Source organism: Rhinolophus sinicus, chromosome 18, assembly GCF_057876585.1.
Source record: "Rhinolophus sinicus isolate RSI-liver-muscle chromosome 18, RSI-T2T, whole genome shotgun sequence".
In the NCBI taxonomy this organism is placed as follows: Eukaryota; Metazoa; Chordata; class Mammalia; order Chiroptera; family Rhinolophidae; genus Rhinolophus; species Rhinolophus sinicus.
In genome coordinates, this window is record NC_142518.1 from 37,830,852 (window position 1) to 37,849,876 (window position 19,025).

The following is a 19,025-nucleotide window of genomic DNA, read 5'->3' on the forward strand; positions in this document are numbered from 1 at the left end:
GGGGTTCACGGAGCATGGTTTGGAGGTGGAACAGGTGACTATTGGAATTGATTTGGGGTGCAGGTGCGGGCCACACCAAAGGTAGTTAAGAAAGTTTGGGGTGGTGTTGAGGGCTCTTGCAGAACCATTTGGGTATCAACTGAGTATGGTTAGGAGGGTACATGGAGAGTGGTTTGGGGTTACTGGAAGGTGTTCGGGGTGCATATTGGGGGTAAATGGAGGGTGATTTGAAAGTGCTCTTTGGAGGTTAATGGTTTCAGGGCTGATTTCAGATGGTTTGGGGGAACAACTTGGGGGTAGTGGAGGGTAGTTTGTACACCTTGGGGTCCATGCAGGGTGGATTGGGGATACTGCTTGGGATCAATCAATAGTTAGGGGATATAATTTATAAAGGGTGGTTTGGGGTACATTTGGGGCTTGGAGGGTAGTTGGGGGAGTTTTGTGGTGTGGTGGCAGCTGATAGAAGGCAGTTTGGTGTACTGCCTGGTGGTCTGTTAAGGGGTGACTTGGGGTGAGGGGCTCCAGTCTGATCACTGAAGGGGCGTGGCCTGGGAGGGGAGAGCTCCGCCGCCCTCGAGAGAGTGTGCGCACGCGCTCTCAGCTGGTTCGCTCCTGGCGCTCCCGGGGCTCCAAGACCCGAACCGGCGCCTGCGCACTTGGTCTCCGCCGCTGCTGTGGTCTCCTGCCCCGCCCCCTGTCACTATCCCCCCCACTCAGGCTCGCGCTCAGCGGCAGAGGTGGCAGTGCCGCCAAGATCGGACCGATCCGAGTTACCCGTGTGGGGGCCGGTGTCCACCGCCCGCGGCCAAGCCGGCGCTGCTCTCCCACTCTCCCCGCGCCCCCCCCATCTGGCCCCCACGGCTAACAGTGGCGCGGCCGAACGCGGCCCACGGCGGGGCGCGGATCGAGCGGGTCGCGAGCCCGGGGACGAGCGGGGGGCGACGAGGGAGGGGCGCGCCCACCACATTCTAGGCGCACACCGACCCCGCCTACGCCGCGGGGCGAGGACCCTCGGTGAGTAATGCCCGCCCGGGGGAGGAAGGGAGGAGACTGGGCGGGGTAAGGGCCCGGAAACGCCAACGGGGGATGTACCTGCGCGCGCACCCTCGACCTCTGACCCCGTGATTTCCCTCTCGACCCTTGTTGAACCTGACTACATGTCTTTTAACCTCGATCCGGGGCCGCTCTTGACCCCAGGACCTCCGGTCTGACCCCTGGCTTAACCATATTCTGGCCTGGCGTCATTTTCAACTCCTGTTTTGTCCCCCGAAATTCAGTCCTTTCCCCAGACCCCATCCAGTTCTGTTCTAAGGATATTTGCCCTGACCCCAGATCCTTGCCTGACCCTGTACCATCTCTGAAGCTCATCTTGCCTTGTCTTGATCACCCCAGTTTGTCTCCTTATGCTTGACCTGTCTGTTCCCTAAATTCTTAATCCTGGCTCTGAACCCCTTCCTGTCCTATCCTGTCCCTCTAACCCCAGTCTGATCCAGGTCGGTACAGATTCCTGACCTCTGACTTCTGTATTTTGTCCCCACCCTGTACTGTCCCTCTGGTCCCTCTCCTGACTCCTGGTCTCCATACTGGCTCACCACCTGTAGACCATCCCCCTGTCCCCTGCCCTGTCCCTGCCCCCAACCCTGTTATTTTCCCGTTTTCTCTGTCCCATCACTATCCTCATTCCTAGCTTCATTCTGTCCCAGTCTTTTCCTATTCCTTACCTCCATCCTGAACCTGCCCTTTTTCCTATCCCTTCCTTTGACTGCTGTCTTGGCCTGGCCCCCATCATGTCTTCTGATTCCTGTTCTATACTGACCCTGACCATGCCCTGCTCTTTTGTCCCTTGCTGCCCCCTGCTCTTTCTCTAGCCCTTGTCCTGAACCTCACTGCATCCCATCTCCTGGCCAGTGTCCTGGCTCCTTCTCTGTCCTGCCTACTGACCTCCATTCTACAATGACTCTGATTTTGTCTGGTCCCCTACAATCCTTCCTGTCCTGTCTCTTCATCCCGTCCCAACCCCAGGCCCCTATTGTATCTCTTCACATGCCCCTCTACCCTGTTCAGATCTTCCTAACACCCACTTTCCATCCCCTCTGAGCCAGAAGGACAGGGACTCCATCTCATTATACCCTACCCCTGAACTTGGAGGTTCTGCTCTTCCCATTATCTCTGAAGTTCATCCCGAATGCTTCTCTTAGCATGAGCAAGAGCAAGCAGCCCTGTGTCCCATGTGGCCGAGGTGGTTTTATATATGATTTCCCCCCCTCGACCCAGTGATCTCACACATAGCTTGCATTTCTCTCCCTGCTCTAGGAGGGCATAGAACTGTTTCTATGCCCCAAACCCTCCCCAAGTGTGGGAGAACACCCTAAATTATTCAGTGCCTCTCTGGGAGTCTGCAAGGTCTGGGTCATGTTTCCAGTCTTGCTAGGTTGGGGGCTACCCCATGGGGGATGAGCAAATATGTGGAGGTGGGGCACTTAAAGGTATGTGTGACTCTTCTACATCGTGTCCCCCTCATCTCCTGGTCTTAATCCTAGGTGCATGATCCCTGCTTTTTTGACCTGAAGAAAGTCTGTTCTAGGCCAGAGACTTCAGGGCTTGGTAGGGGTGGTTTGGGGGCAGGGGCTTATTCCCCCTTCTCTCAGCAGTAAACAGTACAAATCCTGGTGCTAAGTCCATCCAACCTCTGTGGGGCAGGTCTGGAGGGACAGTCACTGGGTATTAGAATCAGGCCTATCCAGTAGTACCAATAACAACACCAATAATAATATGAAGTTCCCTTGCTGTCCAAATCTTGATTCTGAAGACAGTCGGAGAATTTGGATAGAGAGGAGGTAATGTGTTATTCAATTATGTTTTGTTCCTGCATTTCTCATAGAGAGTTTGAGGAATGAAATGCCAGACCCATCCTATTTACCTAAAACATTTATCCAAACCTATTAATAACAAAACAAGCATCCCTCATTGTCCCAATCTATTTGGTACTTGAGTTTTGAGGTGGAGCGTTCGGATAGTTCAGACAGTGAAAGACTCCAACTTATCTGAAGGTATTTTGTTTTTGCATTTTATGTGTGTGTGCACGTGTGTGTGTGTGTGTGTGTGTGTGTATGATTTGCTGTTCCTCTTTGTCACACGGATCCAGTGGTGTGTTGATAAACTCACTCTCAAAAAACAAATATTTGTGCATTTTACATATGACTAGGGAGAGAGCAGATAATGAAGCATAAAGGCTCTAACACAAAAACACATTCAAATCTTTTCATTTTCCTGAACTTCAGTGGCAAGAATTGGGATAGTAAGGGTACTGTGTTGTGTAAATATATGTGGTTCCTGCACTTTTTGATGTTGAGTAAGCAGAGATTGGATAATGAGGAAAAACAGCTCTGTTTCAAATATGTCTGGTTTGGCGAGTAGGGAGTGTTCCAGGTCTGGGTAGCAAGTAGGGAGGGTTTGGAGGCTGAGGGATACCAGCTCTGTCTCTCTGTCCCTCCCTCCATATGTATATGTATATGGACATGTATATGGACATGTATATGTATACGTACGTGTACATGTATGCGTATATGTACATGTATATGTATATGTATGTATATTTGATTCCTGACTTTGGGTTGTGAGGAATACTTGTAATTATGACAGTCAGTACGTAGTGAGCACTTAGTGTGGACCAGGCACTGTCCTAAGCGAGCTTTAAATGTATTAACTCATGTCATGCTCACAACAACCCCATGAGGTACATACAGTTATCATCACCCCCATTTTACATGTGAGGACACTGAGGCCCAGAGAGGTTAAGGGACTTGTCCGGGCAGTCACATAGCCAGTAAGTAGCAGAGTTGGGTTGAACCCCAGACCCACCACTTGCTACCCCTCCATGAGGCCACCTGAGGCTCAGGTCCCAGCTGCGGTGGGGCTTAGAGGTTGGCCAGCTTCCAGGCTGTTAAAAGTCATGGGACAGGGCAATGATGTGTATGTGTGACTCTGCCCTGCCTGTCTGCCTGGCCCAAGAGGCCCAGTTACCTGCTGTCTCCTCTTTACTCCCTCACCAGCCCACCTCCGTGTGAGGTCATTATTATTATTTTTTAATTAAGTTTATTGGGATGACAGTTGTTAGTAAAGTTACATAAATTTCAGGTATACAATTCTGTAATACCTCCTCTATAAATCCCATTGTGTGTTCACCACCCAGAGTCAGTTCTCCTTCCATCACCATACATTTGATCCCCCTTACCCTCATCTCCCACCCCCCACCCCCCCTTACCCTCTGGTAACCACTAAACTATTGTCTGTGTCTATGAGTTTCTGTTTCTCATTTGTTTGTCTTGTTCTTTTGTTGTTTTTGGTTTATATACCACATATCAGTGAAATCATATAGTTCTCTGCTTTTTTTGTCTGACTTATTTCACTTAGCATTATACTCTCAAGATCCATCCATGTTGTCACAAATGGTCCTATTTCGTCTTTTCTTACTGCCGAATAGTATTCCATTGTGTATATATACCACAACTTCTTTATCCATTCATCTATCGAAGGACATTTTGTTTGTTTCCATGTCTTGGCCACCGTAAATAAAGCTGCAATGATAAAGCTGCAATGAACATGAGGTCATTATTGTTGTTATTGACAGTCATTAATGACATGGTGTGAGTGTCTTTGCACTGTGAAATGCCTTCCAAAGTGACTTTGGCCTGCCTGTCTTGGCTCTCTAAGCACCGGTTACCCATTTTTCAGATGAGGAAGCCTAAGCCTTGAGACTCAATCTGCACTGCCAGCCAGATACCCTTGCCCCTCTCAGCTCTGATTTTATAAACATGTCTCTTCCCAACATCCTTGGTGTCCCCCAATAGGCGGGAGGGAAAGGCCATGTCTGAGAGGACACTCCCCACCGACACCCAGCTGCCCACCTTATTGCTGTCACCTCCACCAGCCACAGGCAGCAAAGAGGGGGAGAAGGGGGTGATGAAAGGGGCCTTTGTGTTCCCTGCCGGAAATCTCATAGCCAGGAAGAAAGGTGGGCCGGGTGGCAGGAGACATATATGTGGGGTTTTGCTGATACAGAGTGAGCTCCTCCCCAGGCTTGACCCACCTGCCAAGCAGGCAGGGAGCTTGCCTCACTCTGCCCTTTCACCTAACAGCTAGGCTGCTGCAGGGGCCCGGGCTGGGCTTGTGTCCAGAGGTCACAGAGCAGATGGTCCCAAATAGAGTGCAGGATGTGTGATACGTGTTGGGGCAGGCCCAGAGCCCAAATGGTGGTGTGGGGGAAAAACATCGTAGCACTCAGAGCCCTCAATTTCCTTGACTCTTGGCCAGAAATGCCTGAGGGGGAAGAGTGGGGGGGGGCGACCCAGTGTGGATGTGAAGCAGCATGAGTCCCCTTTCCCGCTCCTCCTCCCTTGCAGGAATAGCCTCTGTCAGCCTCTAACCCAGGACCCAGCCCTCCAAGATCTGATCCCTCCTGCTCTTATGCCTGTGTGATCAGAATCAGGCTGCTTCACCTCTCTGCGTCCCAGCTTCCACATCTACAAGCTGGCTATGAGGAGCTGGGTCTGCCCAATCCACCCAGGTTTGTAGGGACCAGGAGGCGTTAAACCACATGTGTATTTTGTCGGTTTGCTGGCATGATTTCTCCTGGAGCTGCAGAAGGTGGTGGGGTCTTGGGACCTGGTTTCTCCTTAGAAAAGTTGATCTCCTCTGTCCCCAGTTGGGAAACTATTACCCCAGTGAAGGTGGGAGTTATCTGAAGACCTCCTACTGCTGCCTTGCCCTGGGAGGAAAGGGTAGGGGCCTCAGGAATGGGATGCGAGCTGCCAAGAGACATCCACCCGAGGCCTCCCATGTGCTTAGTGCCTCCCCAGACCTCTATCCCCCAGCACCCAGGTAATACCCGGGAGTGGGCAGGGTCTGATCTGGCAACTTGGGCAGCACCAGAGGCAGCCGCCACTCCCACCACCCTTTGCCCTTCTTCCCCAGTTCTTTGCTGGGTGTATAGGCTGTGTGTGGGGGGAGATCCAGGCTCTCTTCTTGGCCATGCTGGACACCCTGAGGGGACCTGGCCCTAAGGGTGGCCCGAGCCCTGGTGGCAGGCAGGCAAGGGTTAAAAGGTATGGGCCAGCCCAGTCCCTGGCCAGGTAGGCTGGGCCATTGCCTAGTGGGAGGCGGCCTAGGCTTCTGCCACTGTGCTTACCGCTCACCGCTCACTGCCACTACCAGCCGGAGCCAGGCCTGGTTGAGACAACTATTTTTTTCAGGTACCTGAGGCCACCCCATAGTACCTGTCTGGTATTGGTGAGCACTTGGGAACATGGGCCCAGGGTCGGGTCGGGGGGATGAGGGTATGGGGTGTACTAACATTCCCTGTGGAAAAGAGCCAGGTCTGTGCTAGAGGACAGAGAGGAAAGAGAGCCTGAGTGCATAGATGGATGAAGCCCAAAATGTCCAATTTCCTTTCCTGGCATAAAGCTGATCCCTTGCCGGAAATGGAGGAAGGGAAGGGATCAGGGAGGAGAGAAGACAGAGTCCCTCTTCTCCAGTCCCCCCACTTCCTCTTCCCCCTTCCTCCTCTTTGGGGGTAGCCTCTGCTCTCCCTCAACCCAGGGCACAGCCCCTCAGAAAAGCCCAAACTGGGCGAGTGAGAAACTACTTCCCGGCACCTCCCTGCCCGAAGTGCCTGTCCCCCATCTGTTCATCTAGAGTGGGGCAGGGGGCCCCTAGGTCAATGTGGACAGTCCAGACACTGGCAGTTTGTATTTGCTCCCACCATGGCAGGATGTGGAAATGGGGGTCCCACGAAAGGTGTTGAGGTGCCACCCAGGTGAGGTATCTTGGTTGTAAACAATCATTACAGCCAGGAATTTCTTTCTCGGCTGTGGTGTCAGAAGGGCAGACCTGAAAAACCTGCTGGGCCCGCCTCTGGGTGTGGGGGTGCTCTCTGCAGCTCTCCTACTGCAACCCATCCTGGGACAGGACAGAACCACCAATGGGGAAACCCAGGGGCTGCTGTGGGAGGGCATTGGGGAGGAGGCTGCTGGCATTCCCTTCTCCTCGTCTCTGGGTGGGCATGGAGCAGCCCCGGGCCCTAAGGCAAATGTGCCGAGGGCAGGCTCATGGAGGCAGAGGTTCGGGAGCCGGGTGTGGGGGTGTAGGGTGTGGATCCTATGTCTAGCCTGCCCAGTGACCCCATGACTCAGGCCCTAGCTATGTCCTCAAGGTGAGGCTGACAGGATGGAGTCGGGGTTCCTTTATGGACCCCGTGCTGGCTTCCAAGATGTTGTGAGCTCCCAGGGAAGAAAGGCTGGAGGCAGCCCAGCATCAGATGTAGGATCAATTCTGGCGAACGGGCCCACCAGGGAGGAGTGGCGGTTCCTGTTGGGGTGGAGGAAGGTGTAGGCGAGCCTTGGGAGAATTCTTCAAACCCAACTGAGGCTGGGGAAGAAAGATCCCCAGGAGCCAAGGGACAGAGGAGGCCGAGTTTCGGACCTCAAGGAAACCCTACAGTGCTGGACAATGTCAAACCTCAGAGGATGGGCATGTGAGCACCTCTGCAAAGTACATGCTGCTGCCTGGGTACCCACAAGGCCTATAGGGGCTGATCTCCACCCCTGATGAGGACAGGGAATCACAGGAAAGGTGTAGACCCTATGGGGCAGGTAGGACTGCCGAGGAACTGGTAGCACCACATCCCCCAATGTACAGGTAGGGAAGGGGGTTGAACCCATACCTCCTCATTTGCCTGAGTCTTCTCCATACCTGACTATCTTGTCATGACAAGCTGAGGAGTTCGAGGTAAGTGGGGATTGGACATCTGTGGTCTCATGAGTTCCTCCCAGCTGCCTACCACTGGGATCAGGCCAGGTGGTGGGAGGTGATGTCACCTGGCTCCCAGCTGGGGACTGAGCAGGACGTGGGAGGGAGGGAGCAAATTCCAGAGGAGGGGATGAGGGCAGGGCTGGCGGCCAGCCAAGGTAGGCTCCATGGCTAGCCAGGGCAGTTTGGGGCAGAGAAGGAGACAGGAGGCAGTCAGCTTGTTATGTGCAGTTGTGGACTTCACTGTTCATGGTCCCGGCAGGGTGACTTCCCTGTGCTGGGTGCAAGACAGGCTGGGTGGGCAGAGAGGCTACAGGGGTCCTGGGGCCAAGTGGACACTCTCTGTGCCACACCAGGGCCATAGGAGGGTTGGGACAAGTAGCAACCCACAGGTCTGGGCTTGATCCCTGGGTCAGCTGCCTCGTTATTCTTTCACTCAGCAGACATTAACTGAACACTTGCTGTGCACACACAAGTATTTTGAGTGCCAGAGATACGGATGAAAACAGGACATACACATTTCCTGTCCTCACGAATGTACAAGGGAGGCACAGTCTCTCATTGGACAGCAGTTGTGAGGGGACGAAGTGTAGGGGCCCACCTCTGGAAGTGACTTTTAAGCCCTACTGTGTGAGAAGCAGGGGCTGGCGTGGTGAAAAGTGAAAAGAGCATTCCAGATAGCAGCCACACCCTGCAGCCCTACGGGCTTCAAGCTTCTGAGGAATTAGTGAGGTGGGAGTAGCTCTAGTGTGTTAGCGTGTTGGACTGAAGGGGTGGGCCTGGGCTCCATCCTTAGCCGTGGGCAAGTTATTTCACCTCTTTGTGACTTACTCTCCTCATCTCTAAACTGGAGGTCATCATAATCATAGAACTGCCATCACAGGGTGGTTGTAAAGATTAAAGGTGGCTTAGAAGGTAACTATGCTGGGCATCCAGGTGCTTTATAAATGCCCATTGTTCTTATAGTTGGTTGAATCTCTGCCATTAATTCTCCCCAGGTGAGACTCCTGACTGTGCCTCATGGGCCTCTGAGGAGGCATCGTAAGTCCGCGCCAGCACCCCACTTGCTGTGTTTCCACTCAATGGGAAGGGGACCAAGGTACCAGGGCCAAGTGGGGCCATATATTGACACAGATTCTGAGAGGGCAGGTCAAGCAGGCAGTGGGGTCAGGATACTCCTTCTTCCCAGCTGGGGTGTAGGAAGCTGGGTGGGGTAAGGGTTTGGGGACCACATGTGTGCTTCCTTAATGGTTTCTATGAATCACTGCCAGGCCTTGTCCCACCATCAGCCACGGCCTCTTGACAGCACCGGGATGGAAGTCAAAGGTCAGCTGATCAGCTCTCCCACCTTCAATGCCTCAGGTCAGTGTCTGGTTCCTCCTCCTGCTGCCTCCTCACCTGCTCTGAGTCAACACCTGCCCGCCCACTTGGGTAGGGTTGGTCCCTGGTCCCACAGGATGCCCTGGTTGCCCCACTGATCTTTGCTCACTCTGTGTCCAGCTGCCCTGTTCGGAGAGGCTGCTCCCCAGGTGAAGTCAGAACGTCTGCGGGGGCTGCTTGACCGGCAGCGGGCTCTGCAGGAGGCCCTGAGGCTGAAACTTCAGGAGCTACGCAAAGTGTGTCTCCAGGAGGCGGTGAGGGCCTGGCCCTGAGTGTCGGGCGGGGGTGAGGAGCCCGGGCCCTTTGGTAGGCAGACTGGAGTGGCCATTGCTGAGCCACTTGACTGAGTTGCAAATTCCCTATCACGCTCTCGCTCCTCAAAGCTCAGCTTAGATATCTTAGAATCTAAAATATGGCAGTGCCCCCCCGTTAGGTTTTTTTGAAGTCAAAAAAACCTCACAAAACAATTGTTATTTCCAAAATTTGGCTGTAAAACCTGACCTGAACTGACGTGGGATGATTTATAGTGTTGATTGACCCCTCTTGGTGTGAGTGTCCAGACAGTTTGTCAGAAATAACAATGCAGTTCAGAGCATATAGCCCCAGGCCCTGAAGGTATGTTCTATAATATACAGACTGTGTCACCTTCATAAAAACCCAAAAATTCTGGATTCCAAAGCAGATCTCCCTGCCTACCATGCCCACTCCCATGGGATTTGGGCCATCAAGGGGCTGAGAATCCAGGATGCACATCTGCCTGGTGGAGAACTGGGAGGAGGAAGAGAAATAACAGGCATGGGATGCCAAACAGCACTGGGCTCCTAGTAGGACTTCTGTAGCTTCTGGAGTCATTACTACTTTGCCCGATTCCTCCAACTAACCTCTGGTAGTCTCTGACCCCTGTCGCCCACCCCTCTTCCAGGAGCTGACTGGCCATCTGCCCCCTGAGTGCCCGCTGGAACCTGGTGAACGACCCCAGTTGGTCCGTCGGCGGCCTCCTGCAGCCCGAGCCTACCCTCCACCGCCCCCCAACCCAGCACACCACTCCTTGTGCCCTGCTGAGGTGAGCAGATGGGTGAGGAGAGCAAGTTAGGGACGGGACACATACAGAGGAGAAGGAGCCTAAAGGGAGCCTGGGCAGACGGGGTTGCATCCAAGGGAAGGAGACGTCAAGGTGAGAAGGGACTGGGCCTGAGGGAGGTGGGTTTGGGGTCTGAGGGAGCGTGCTAGTCCCTCCCTGTGGGGATTAGCCTTTCCCCCTCTGGAAGATGAATAGGCCCAGCCTGTAATCAAGACAGATCCTGCCCCCAGAGGGAATAAACCACCCCCAGGAAGAGCAGGCCCCACCTCCAGTGTAGGTGGGCTCTGCCACCTCCTGGTCTCTGTGCTTGGCCATTTCCAACATTTGGTTCTGTCCCACCCTCTTGGGTGGGCCCTGCAGGAGCTGGCTCTCGAGGCCCTGGAACGTGAGGTGTCAGTACAGCAACAGATCGCGGCAGCTGCTCGCCGCCTGGCCTTGGCCCCAGAGCTGAGTGCTGAGCAGCGCCGGCGCCGGCGCCAGGTCCAGGCAGATGCACTGCGGAGGCTGCACGAGCTGGAGGAGCAGCTTGGGGACGTCCGAGCCCGCCTCGGCCTGCCGGTGCTCCCGCTGTCCACAGGGGCAGTTATCACCGCCCAGGGTGTCTGCCTGAGCACACGCCTCACTCAGCTTAGCCAAGGTGAGTCAGGCCCTGTCATCCCACTAGTAACAGTGGGGAAGTGGGTATTGGCTAAGGGACAAGGTAAGGGTGGGGTGGGGAACCACCCAATGAAAAGTGGGCAGAACTTAATTGAAGGGACCCGATTAGTAAGAGGAGTGGTGATAAACTGGCTCCGGGCAAGGGTGGGGCCATTGGGAACTGACCCATAGGCCCCTGGAAAGTGAGGAGCCAAGCCTCTGGTGGTCTGGGATTCAGATAAAGGTGGATTCTTGGGGAAGGTACAGGGTGAGGAGGAGAATGGTCCGCGGTGTAAGGGGATGGCCCCAGGCCTGGCACTGATTGGCTGGTATTGCCCCCTTCTCCCCTATAGAGGATGTAGTTCTGCACTCGGAGAGCAGCTCCCTCTCAGAGTCTGGGGCCAGCCATGATAATGGTGAGGACACCTGTCCCTCTAACCCAGCCACCCTGTCATGCTCGGCCCCTTCCCTCCCTCCCTCCCCAGGTCCTCCTTCCACACTCCATCCTCCTGTGGGTCCCTTCTCTTCACTTTCAGCCTCATCAGCCCTGCCCATCCCTCTGCCTCTCCCTGCCTCCCTAGGCCCTGCCCTTTGCCTGCAACCCATCAGGCTCCCTCTCATCGAATTGTCCCCTGCTTTCTCCCTCCCACCCAGAGGAGCCCCGTGGCTGCTTCCCTCTGACGGAGCGCCCCTCGCCACCCAAGGCCTGGGACCAGCTGCGGGCTGTATCTGGGGGCAGCCCTGAGCGGCGAGCCCCATGGAAACCATCCCCGTCAGATCTTTACGGGGACCTAAAGAGCCGGCGGAACTCTGTGGCCAGCCCCACCAGGTAAGGGTGAGCCCTTACCTCCCTTCCCCGTGAACCAGGAATGGGATCTTGAGCTTGGGCGGGCAGGAGGGCCTGCTGGTGGGGACGGTCTCTAACGTGGAGCCCCACCCGGGTCTGCCCTTCTCTGTCTAGCCCCACACGCTCTCTGCCCAGGAGTGCCTCCAGTTTTGAGGGGCGAAGTGTGCCTGCCACCCCTGTCCTCACCCGGGGCGCTGGCCCCCAGCTCTGCAAGTAAGAGGATTGGGGGGGGTGGATTTGAGGACCAGAGGAGGGAATCATTAGTTCTAACTGGGAGAGCATTACCAAAGGGTGTGGGACATAAAAGGCTGGGCTTTGAAAGGTGAATAAGAGTTGCGTTGGTGGAGAAGAAGGGGGTGGGGACTTGGGGCAGAAGCCCCAAAGTTTGAGTATGGGCTTTTCTGTGCATTTTGGACAAGTCATTTACCTTCTATGAATTTTGGTCTCCTCATCTGTGAAATGGGCATAATAATGTCTGCCTTTGAAAGGCACTGTGAGCATAATAAGTTCTGGTGCACATATACTGAGTGCCTATGGTCTGCTAGGAATCAGTGCCTTACATTGTATCAACTCATTTAATCATCACAAGATCCCTGTGAGGTAGGTGCTACTGTATTGTTATTCCCGTTTTATAGGTGAGGAAACTGAGGCACACAGAGATTAAGTGACTTCTTAAGTAAACCAAAGACCTGGTATTTGAACCCAAGCAAATTTGACTGTAGAGTCCATGCTTTCAACCATTGTACTCTATTGCTTCTTAAATACTAAGTGCCTGCTTTTCTCAGGTTGTGAACAAAACAAAGTCCCCGTTCTTGCGGAGCCTGCATCCTGTGATGGTGGCTGTTGGGATGATAGTTTTGGGTGGTTCATATACATGGCAGGGGCGGGGGCGGGGGGATAGAGAGTTCAGGAAGGGCCTTGAATTCCAGGCCTCAGGATTAGGACCTCATTGTGGAGGAGGTGGGGAGCCATGAGGAGCACCTTAGCAGGGGTGTAGGTCCTATGTGCTTGGAAGAGCCCTATGCTGGGCCCTCCCATGCCAGCATTTCCTCTCTAGCCTGACACACACTGATATCTCCCTCAGAGCTAACAGCCACAGGCCCCCCATACATTTTCAATCCCTCTGCTCCCCAGTCTGGGGCAGAACCTCTGCTGCCCTTTATATACCTCTAACACCTTTATACACACGATTTCTAATCCTGGGTCCATTTTGGGGGTGGGGACGTGAAGGCTCAGAGAGGCGTGGTAGGGATCTGGGACACTCAACCCATCAACCTGATATTTCTGACCTTCCTCCCATCACACCCACCTCCACTCCTCCAGACCTGAAGGCCTCCATTCTCGCCAGTGGTCGGGCAGCCAGGACTCCCAGATGGGCTTCCCCCGGGCAGAACCAGCCTCCGACCGCGCCTCCCTCTTCACAGCTCGTACCCGCCGCAGCAACAGCTCCGAGGCCCTGCTTGTAGACCGGGCAGCTGGGGGTGGAGCTGGCTCCCCACCTGCACCTCTGGCTCCCCCTGCCACTGGTCCCCCAGTCTGTAAAAGCAGCGAGGTGCTGTATGAGCGCCCCCAACCAGTCCCTGCCTTCTCCTCCCGCACAGCTGGTCCCCCAGACCCTCCCAGGGCTGCCCGGCCAAGCTCAGCTGCCCCTGCCTCCCGCGGGCCCCCTCGGCTCCCACCTGTGTGTGGGGACTTCCTCTTGGACTATTCACTGGACCGAGGCCTGCCCCGTGGTGTTGGTGGGCCAGGCTGGGGGGAGCTGCTGCCTGCAGCTGAGGTCCCAGCATCCCTGTCCCGCCGGGATGGGCTCCTCACCATGCTCCCCGGCCCGCCACCTGTGTATGCAGCTGATGGCAGCAGCCCCCTCCTCCGCAGTAAGGACCCCCACACCCGTGCCACCCGCACCAAGCCCTGTGGCCTGCCCCTGGAGGCCACCGAGGGTCCAGAGGTGCATCCAAACCCTCTGCTGTGGTTGCCCCCACCCACCCGCATCCCCCCGGCTGGGGAGCGCAGCGGCCACAAGAACCTTGCTCTGGAGGGGCTGCGCGACTGGTACATCCGGAACTCGGGACTGGGCGCGGGGCCCCAGCGCCGGTCTGTGCTCCCCCACATGGGCCCGCAACACCCGCCCTTCCTCCATGCCCGCTGCTATGAGGTGGGCCAGGCGCTGTATGGGGCCCCCAGCCAGGCACCCCTCCCACACTCGAGGAGTTTCACGGCGCCCCCTGTCTCCGGCAGGTATGGGGGGTGCTTTTACTGATGGGTAAGGGGTCTCTTAAGGCACATGGCAAAGGTCTCCAGGCTAGGGGACAGCTGGTTATGAGAGCTAATGACTTGGACCGTGAGAGTGCTAGCTGCTGCCTTGGCACACGATCGCTGGGCCATGGGATCTCGGTGGAGGGGTATCTTGGGCCCTGGTAACAGCAGCTCTTTACCGTGCTATAGAAGAATTTTAACCTTTTAACAAGCAGTGCATGTCAACTGAAAATGAGCCTTGGGACCAGGGTGCTGGGAGGAAAGGATGTCCTGTGCCCTTGCCTTTCTCTTCCTCTTTTCACCATGCCCCATGCTTGCGAGCCTCAAGGTACTGTCCTGTACCTGCCTCCACCTCTTTAACGTGCCTCTTTTCCTCTCTCTTTCTGTGTCTTGTCCGTCTTCTCCTCTCTTCTCTGTCTTCCCACCCTGTCCTCCGGATTCCTGCTACCCTTTCTAAAGATACTACGCGGACTTCCTGTACCCCCCGGAGCTCAGCGCTCGTTTAAGTGACCTGACGCTAGAGGGGGAGCAGTCGTCCAGTTCTGACCCTCAGACCCCGGGGACACTGGTCTGACCCCTTTTTGTATGCCCCTTGTTGGCCCGGGCATGACTCCAGTCTGGGGAGCACACAGCTGACCTCGCTGAGCCCTGGGGTGTGGTTGCTCTCAGTCCTAGGGGGCGCCAACCTGATCTTTCAAGGCCCGGCTCCCTGTGGGTCCATGAAGGTGTCTGATGCCCTGCTTCTCCTCTGGTACCGTGCTGAGAACTGGGGCCCTCAGCCAGCTTAAAAGAGGGGCTGGTGTAATGGGGACTCCAAGCCCTCCTCCATTTCTGTTTACAGTTGTGATTTCGATGTTCACTGTTGTCCCCCAACACTAGGCATTTTATAAAAGGGAAACTGTGATCCCATCTGGCTGGGTTCATTCCTGCCCCCATGCCCAGCCTGCTCCATTCAGGAGCCTCTTCCACAAAATGGACCATATAGAGTCACAGGGCCCTGTTTGGGGCAGCCAGGGACTCTGATGTGGACAGAACTCCGTGCCACCCCCACCAGGTCTGTTCTTGGGGAGGTGGGCTCTCTGCCCACATTTGGAAGTACAGAAGTCTGGGTGGGGGGCTTGGGTTCATTTTCCCACCCCAGGGGTGCTCAAAGGACCCCTGTCCCTGTCTGCCTGTCTGTGCCCGCTGCTTCTGCCTCCAGGGTGAGACGGCCCAGCCTTTAGCGGCAGCCTCTGCCCTGACTTCCCTGTCTGGAGGCCCCACAGGAGGGCCAAAGGGCAGAGCCGTTGGGCGTGTTGTGTCCTGGGATGCTGCTGTGGTGGAACCTGGCATATGCCAGTCAAAGCCTCAGGTGACGCCTAGCCACGGGCCGCGTCACATCTTCCCTGGCTTTCCTTCCATCCACCACTTTTTAAACAAATATACACAAGCTGTGTTTTCTATACCTGTCTGTGACTTTCTGGAGCTGGGGGTCCCCCTACCCCCTTTACCTGGTGTTTAACTTTTCTTTTTGTACCAACAAAGCTGGGCCCAAGACACTACCCACACTGGAAGGGGATTTCTAGAATAAATGTGTAAACCGAACCCATGTGTTGCTCCTCTCTGCCTTTCCTTGGGGCCCGCACCTATAGTTAAGACCAGACATATTTTTGTAACACCATATGATGAAAAAAGATAACACCACAGAAACAGCCTGTGATAATGTCATCTGCTTTGGCTTTACTTGCTTTGTGGTGTGGGTTAACTTCTCTGCCTATCTGTGCTCAGATTTCTAGCCAGCTCTGAACAAGAGCCCTTAGTAATACAAATGATGATGGGAACACTGTGTGCCCTTAACTACCTTGTGCGTTAATGCCGCTCTAGAGGTGACAGGTTCCAGGAAGGAACAGAGAGCTCATCCCTTCGGCCCACACATTTGTCAGAGACCCAGTCAGAAAGTCTAGCAGAATTGAGAAGCGCACCCCACTGGCCACTGAAATGCATAGACTATCCAGGAGGCCCAATTGGCTTGAAAGATGCAACAGCCTTTATTGTTGGCAGCAACACTGATACACATGCCCCACCCCACTCCACCCCACGGTCCTCGCCACTGTGTACCTTTGGGGGGAGGGGCAGAATCCCTAAACAGAGCTGGAGGGAAGCAAGTGGGACTGGTGAGTGTTGGAGTCACCTGGGACCAAGCGTTTAACAGGGTTTGGAACCTGACTCTTCCACCCAGAGCAGGGCTGGGAACACTTGGGTCCTGGGGTAAAGATTTGGCAATGCCTTGATCTGAGTTCACAGCTGGGGTAGTGTCTGGAAAAGCCTTGGTCTAGGGTTTAAGATTTGAGAATGCTGTGGTCCCACACCCCAGCTTTGGGGACTGGTGGGTCCCAGGTTGGGGTTGGAGGAAAGTCTCCATCCAGAGTTTGATGTTGGCCATGGATGCTCAGGTCTCCCAGTCCTAGTTTTTGGCTGGATGTGGGTGGCTCTGGGTCCCAGGTTCTGGGCTGGGGAAGACCATCGTCCCCTAGGTAATGGGGGCTGGGAATGAGGGATATCCCAGTTTTGGATCTGGGGGAGCGTCTGCTTTTTGAACTAGGCAAGGAACTCCTATCTTAAGGGCTGAAAAAGGGCTCTGAATACCAGGTACTGGCCGGGGTGGGGGTGGCATTCTCCAGGTCTTGGGTACAGGTCTCAGGCCTCTAGGATCCAGCCTCCTGCTCTTGTCCCAGCGCCTCCAGTAGCAGTCCCATTGGCGTCCGCTTGAGACCAATGCTCTCGATCTTGTTCTCGAGCTTGTTCTTGAGGTTGCGCAGACGCAGAGAAGCATGCACCAGGATTACTGTGGGCAATACCAGGCGAGTGGGGTCAACGGGACGGGACATCAGTCTTTAGCCAATGGGGGCCCACATAGGGGAACTGGAGCACAGGAAAGCCAATGGAATGGTCAGTGGCCAGGACACCTCTGATCCTGAAGGTGTGGCTTAGTAATTGCTTTGCAACAGGGGCGTGGCCAGGGAGGGCACATGGTAATACGGATGTGGTCGGTGGAAGGCATTTAATACCAGGGGAGAGGCCTGGAAAGGCAGTATTAAGAGGGGAGTGAAGCCAGAGAAGGCGCTTTGTAAAGGGGTGTAGCCATGCACGCCGGGTCTCCCAGCCCCCTCTCCACCCCGGGAACCAGGGCAGGGCAAGGCCAGCCTGGCGCCGCGCGCATTGCTGGCCGTGTTCCCGGCTATCTCAGGGTAGTGGAGACTCACTAAGTACGGGCCCGGCGATGCTGAGCAGGAAGGTGCAAGCGCCGCCCACCGCCCAGAGAACCAGGAGGCCGACGGCAAGCACTGCGGCCAGGCAGGCGGCGGGGTGACTGCGGCGGCAGCGACGCACGGCTGAGCGAGTCTCAGCTGCCCACACCAGCACCCCGAGGGCCACCGCCACTACCAGCGCGCTTAGGAGGGTGTGCAGCGGGCGCACGTACCTGCGGGGACAATGGAACTAAGCTAGTTGGCCAGTTGGGGAGAGAGCCGCCTGGCCTCCGAGCCTCCCAGACCACCGCGGACCCGATCCCACGTTCCAAGAGCTTTGGTCCCCCTCTTTGGACGCTCCCAGCCCAGCAAATACTTCTGCCAGCCGTGTCCAGCAAGTCTACCCTCAAGGGCTTCCCACTTCCAGGAGCACCAGACTCACCCTGTGGACCCTCATTTCTTTCTGTTCAATCCTCCAGTCCCATCTTCTGGTGCTTCAGGCCCTCCCATCCCGCTAGGCTCCTTCCTTGCTCTTTCCTTCTCACCCTACCCTCACAGGGCCCCTCTCCAGTACCCCACCCCATCATGCCCCCAAACCCAGCCTTTGAGCCCAACCCTTGCAGAGTCTTTTCCAGGTCTCCTGTCTCCATACATTTTCCTCTCTCCAGGCCCAGGGTCCTTACAGGACTCCCTTCCAGGCTTCCTCCCCTTGAAATTCCCCTTCCAGGTTTCCATTTCCCTATAGATTCCTCCCTCCATCATTGTTAGAACCCCCAGGCTATAGGTCCCATTCTTAACTTCCAACCCCACCCAAGTTCCCCCTCCAGGTTCTCCATCCTCTCTGGTCTCAGGCCTTCCATTCCTGGGTCCTCCCTCTAGGCTCAAGTTCCCCAACAAGTACCCGTGCTGCATTCCAGTAATAACAGTCAGGCTCCCCTCCAAGCCCAGATCCGCCACAAGCCCACCCTCCAAACCCTTCAACTTGACCATAGGAATGTCCCAGTCCCTATCTCTGCCCTAAGGCTTCCAGGGGCACCTTAATCTGGTCCCATCACATCATCCCACCACCCTGACACGCCCCACTTTCAGGCTCCCCTTATCTTCAGGTACACCTCCCAGCCTGGTTTCCCCTTCAGTTCCACTTTCTCCATCCTCCCCAGGTCTTCCCTTCCAGTCCCTCTACCGCCCTCGGCCCCCCTCAGTCAGGCTCTATCTCGCCCTAGGCCCTCCTTACAACTAGGTCCCACTGCCTCCAAGTCCTCCCATCCCCAGTAGGGTTTTCTTCTCTACTGGATTCGCCCTTCCAGGCCCTGCAGCCTTCTCAGATTCCCCTCCCGGTTCTTAGAATCCCGCGGGCCCACCTTCAATGCCCTGTAGGAGTCCCTGGCCAACTGGCGCCTCCCTCCCTTCCTCCCTCACCCGGCCAGAGCGAGACCGAAACCGAAGCAGACAAGGTAGTTGGTTTGGTAGTAGAGGAGGTTGTTGATGACGCGGTGGCACCATCGCTGCGGGTCGCACGGATCCGGGGCCGCCAGCCGGGCCGACCCCAGAACAAAGTCATCCAGGGCGCGTAGCGGTGGCAGCCGCACCTCCGACATCCTGCGAGTCGATGTAGCTGGACCAGCCAGAAGAGCAGTTGGACTACAACACCCGTTACACCTCGCGCTACCGCGGTGCATACCGGGAAATGGGACGTGGGCAGGGCGGCTGCTACCCCACCCATCCAGGTGGACAACGCAGGCGCAGAACCGCACGTGACCGGAAATGCAAACACGCCGTAACAGTAAGGCCG

The 19,025-nt window shown here is 55.7% G+C and overlaps 2 protein-coding genes across 8 annotated transcripts; one reads left to right on the forward strand and one right to left on the reverse strand.

Moving 5' to 3' along the window:
• The first annotated feature begins 656 nt into the window (after positions 1–656).
• On the forward strand, positions 657–15,590 carry CCDC120 (coiled-coil domain containing 120). Of its 7 annotated transcripts, XM_019714323.3 has the most exons (13): positions 657–1,014; positions 5,403–5,566; positions 6,252–6,288; positions 8,805–8,905; positions 9,078–9,168; positions 9,307–9,440; positions 10,109–10,249; positions 10,628–10,904; positions 11,257–11,319; positions 11,558–11,732; positions 11,865–11,963; positions 13,074–13,988; positions 14,466–15,590. In XM_019714323.3, the coding sequence occupies exons 5-13, from the start codon at positions 9,120–9,122 to the stop codon at positions 14,578–14,580; spliced, it is 1,968 nt and encodes a 655-aa protein (XP_019569882.3). In that variant the 5' UTR covers positions 657–1,014; positions 5,403–5,566; positions 6,252–6,288; positions 8,805–8,905; positions 9,078–9,119; the 3' UTR covers positions 14,581–15,590. The 7 variants fall into 7 exon arrangements, with proteins under 7 accessions (XP_019569882.3, XP_019569881.3, XP_019569886.3 ...); XM_019714322.3 differs by lacking the exon at positions 6,252–6,288; XM_019714327.3 differs by lacking the exons at positions 6,252–6,288; positions 8,805–8,905.
• A 419-nt stretch (positions 15,591–16,009) lies between these two features.
• On the reverse strand, positions 16,010–18,887 carry PRAF2 (PRA1 domain family member 2). Its single transcript, XM_019714358.3, has 3 exons — positions 18,653–18,887; positions 17,249–17,466; positions 16,010–16,830 (listed from the first exon to the last, which is right to left on the reverse strand). The coding sequence occupies exons 1-3, from the start codon at positions 18,829–18,831 to the stop codon at positions 16,691–16,693; spliced, it is 537 nt and encodes a 178-aa protein (XP_019569917.1). The 5' UTR covers positions 18,832–18,887; the 3' UTR covers positions 16,010–16,690.
• Between the last annotated feature and the right edge of the window lie 138 nt (positions 18,888–19,025).

What these genes read in the sequence shown, in the direction of transcription:
- CCDC120 (XM_019714323.3), top strand. Translation starts at nt 9,120, where the DNA reads ATGGAAGTCAAAGGTCAGCTGATCAGCTCTCCCACCTTCAATGCCTCA. An exon ending in TCTGTGGCCAGCCCCACCAG is followed by an intron (nt 11,733 to 11,864) that starts GTAAGGGTGAGC and finishes TTCTCTGTCTAG; the next exon opens with CCCCACACGCTCTCTGCCCA. An exon ending in GCTGGCCCCCAGCTCTGCAA is followed by an intron (nt 11,964 to 13,073) that starts GTAAGAGGATTG and finishes CCACTCCTCCAG; the next exon opens with ACCTGAAGGCCTCCATTCTC.
- PRAF2 (XM_019714358.3), bottom strand. Translation starts at nt 18,831, where the DNA reads ATGTCGGAGGTGCGGCTGCCACCGCTACGCGCCCTGGATGACTTTGTT. An exon ending in TTCGGTCTCGCTCTGGCCGG is followed by an intron (nt 17,467 to 18,652) that starts GTGAGGGAGGAA and finishes TTGTCCCCGCAG; the next exon opens with GTACGTGCGCCCGCTGCACA. An exon ending in CATCGCCGGGCCCGTACTTA is followed by an intron (nt 16,831 to 17,248) that starts GTGAGTCTCCAC and finishes TATTGCCCACAG; the next exon opens with TAATCCTGGTGCATGCTTCT.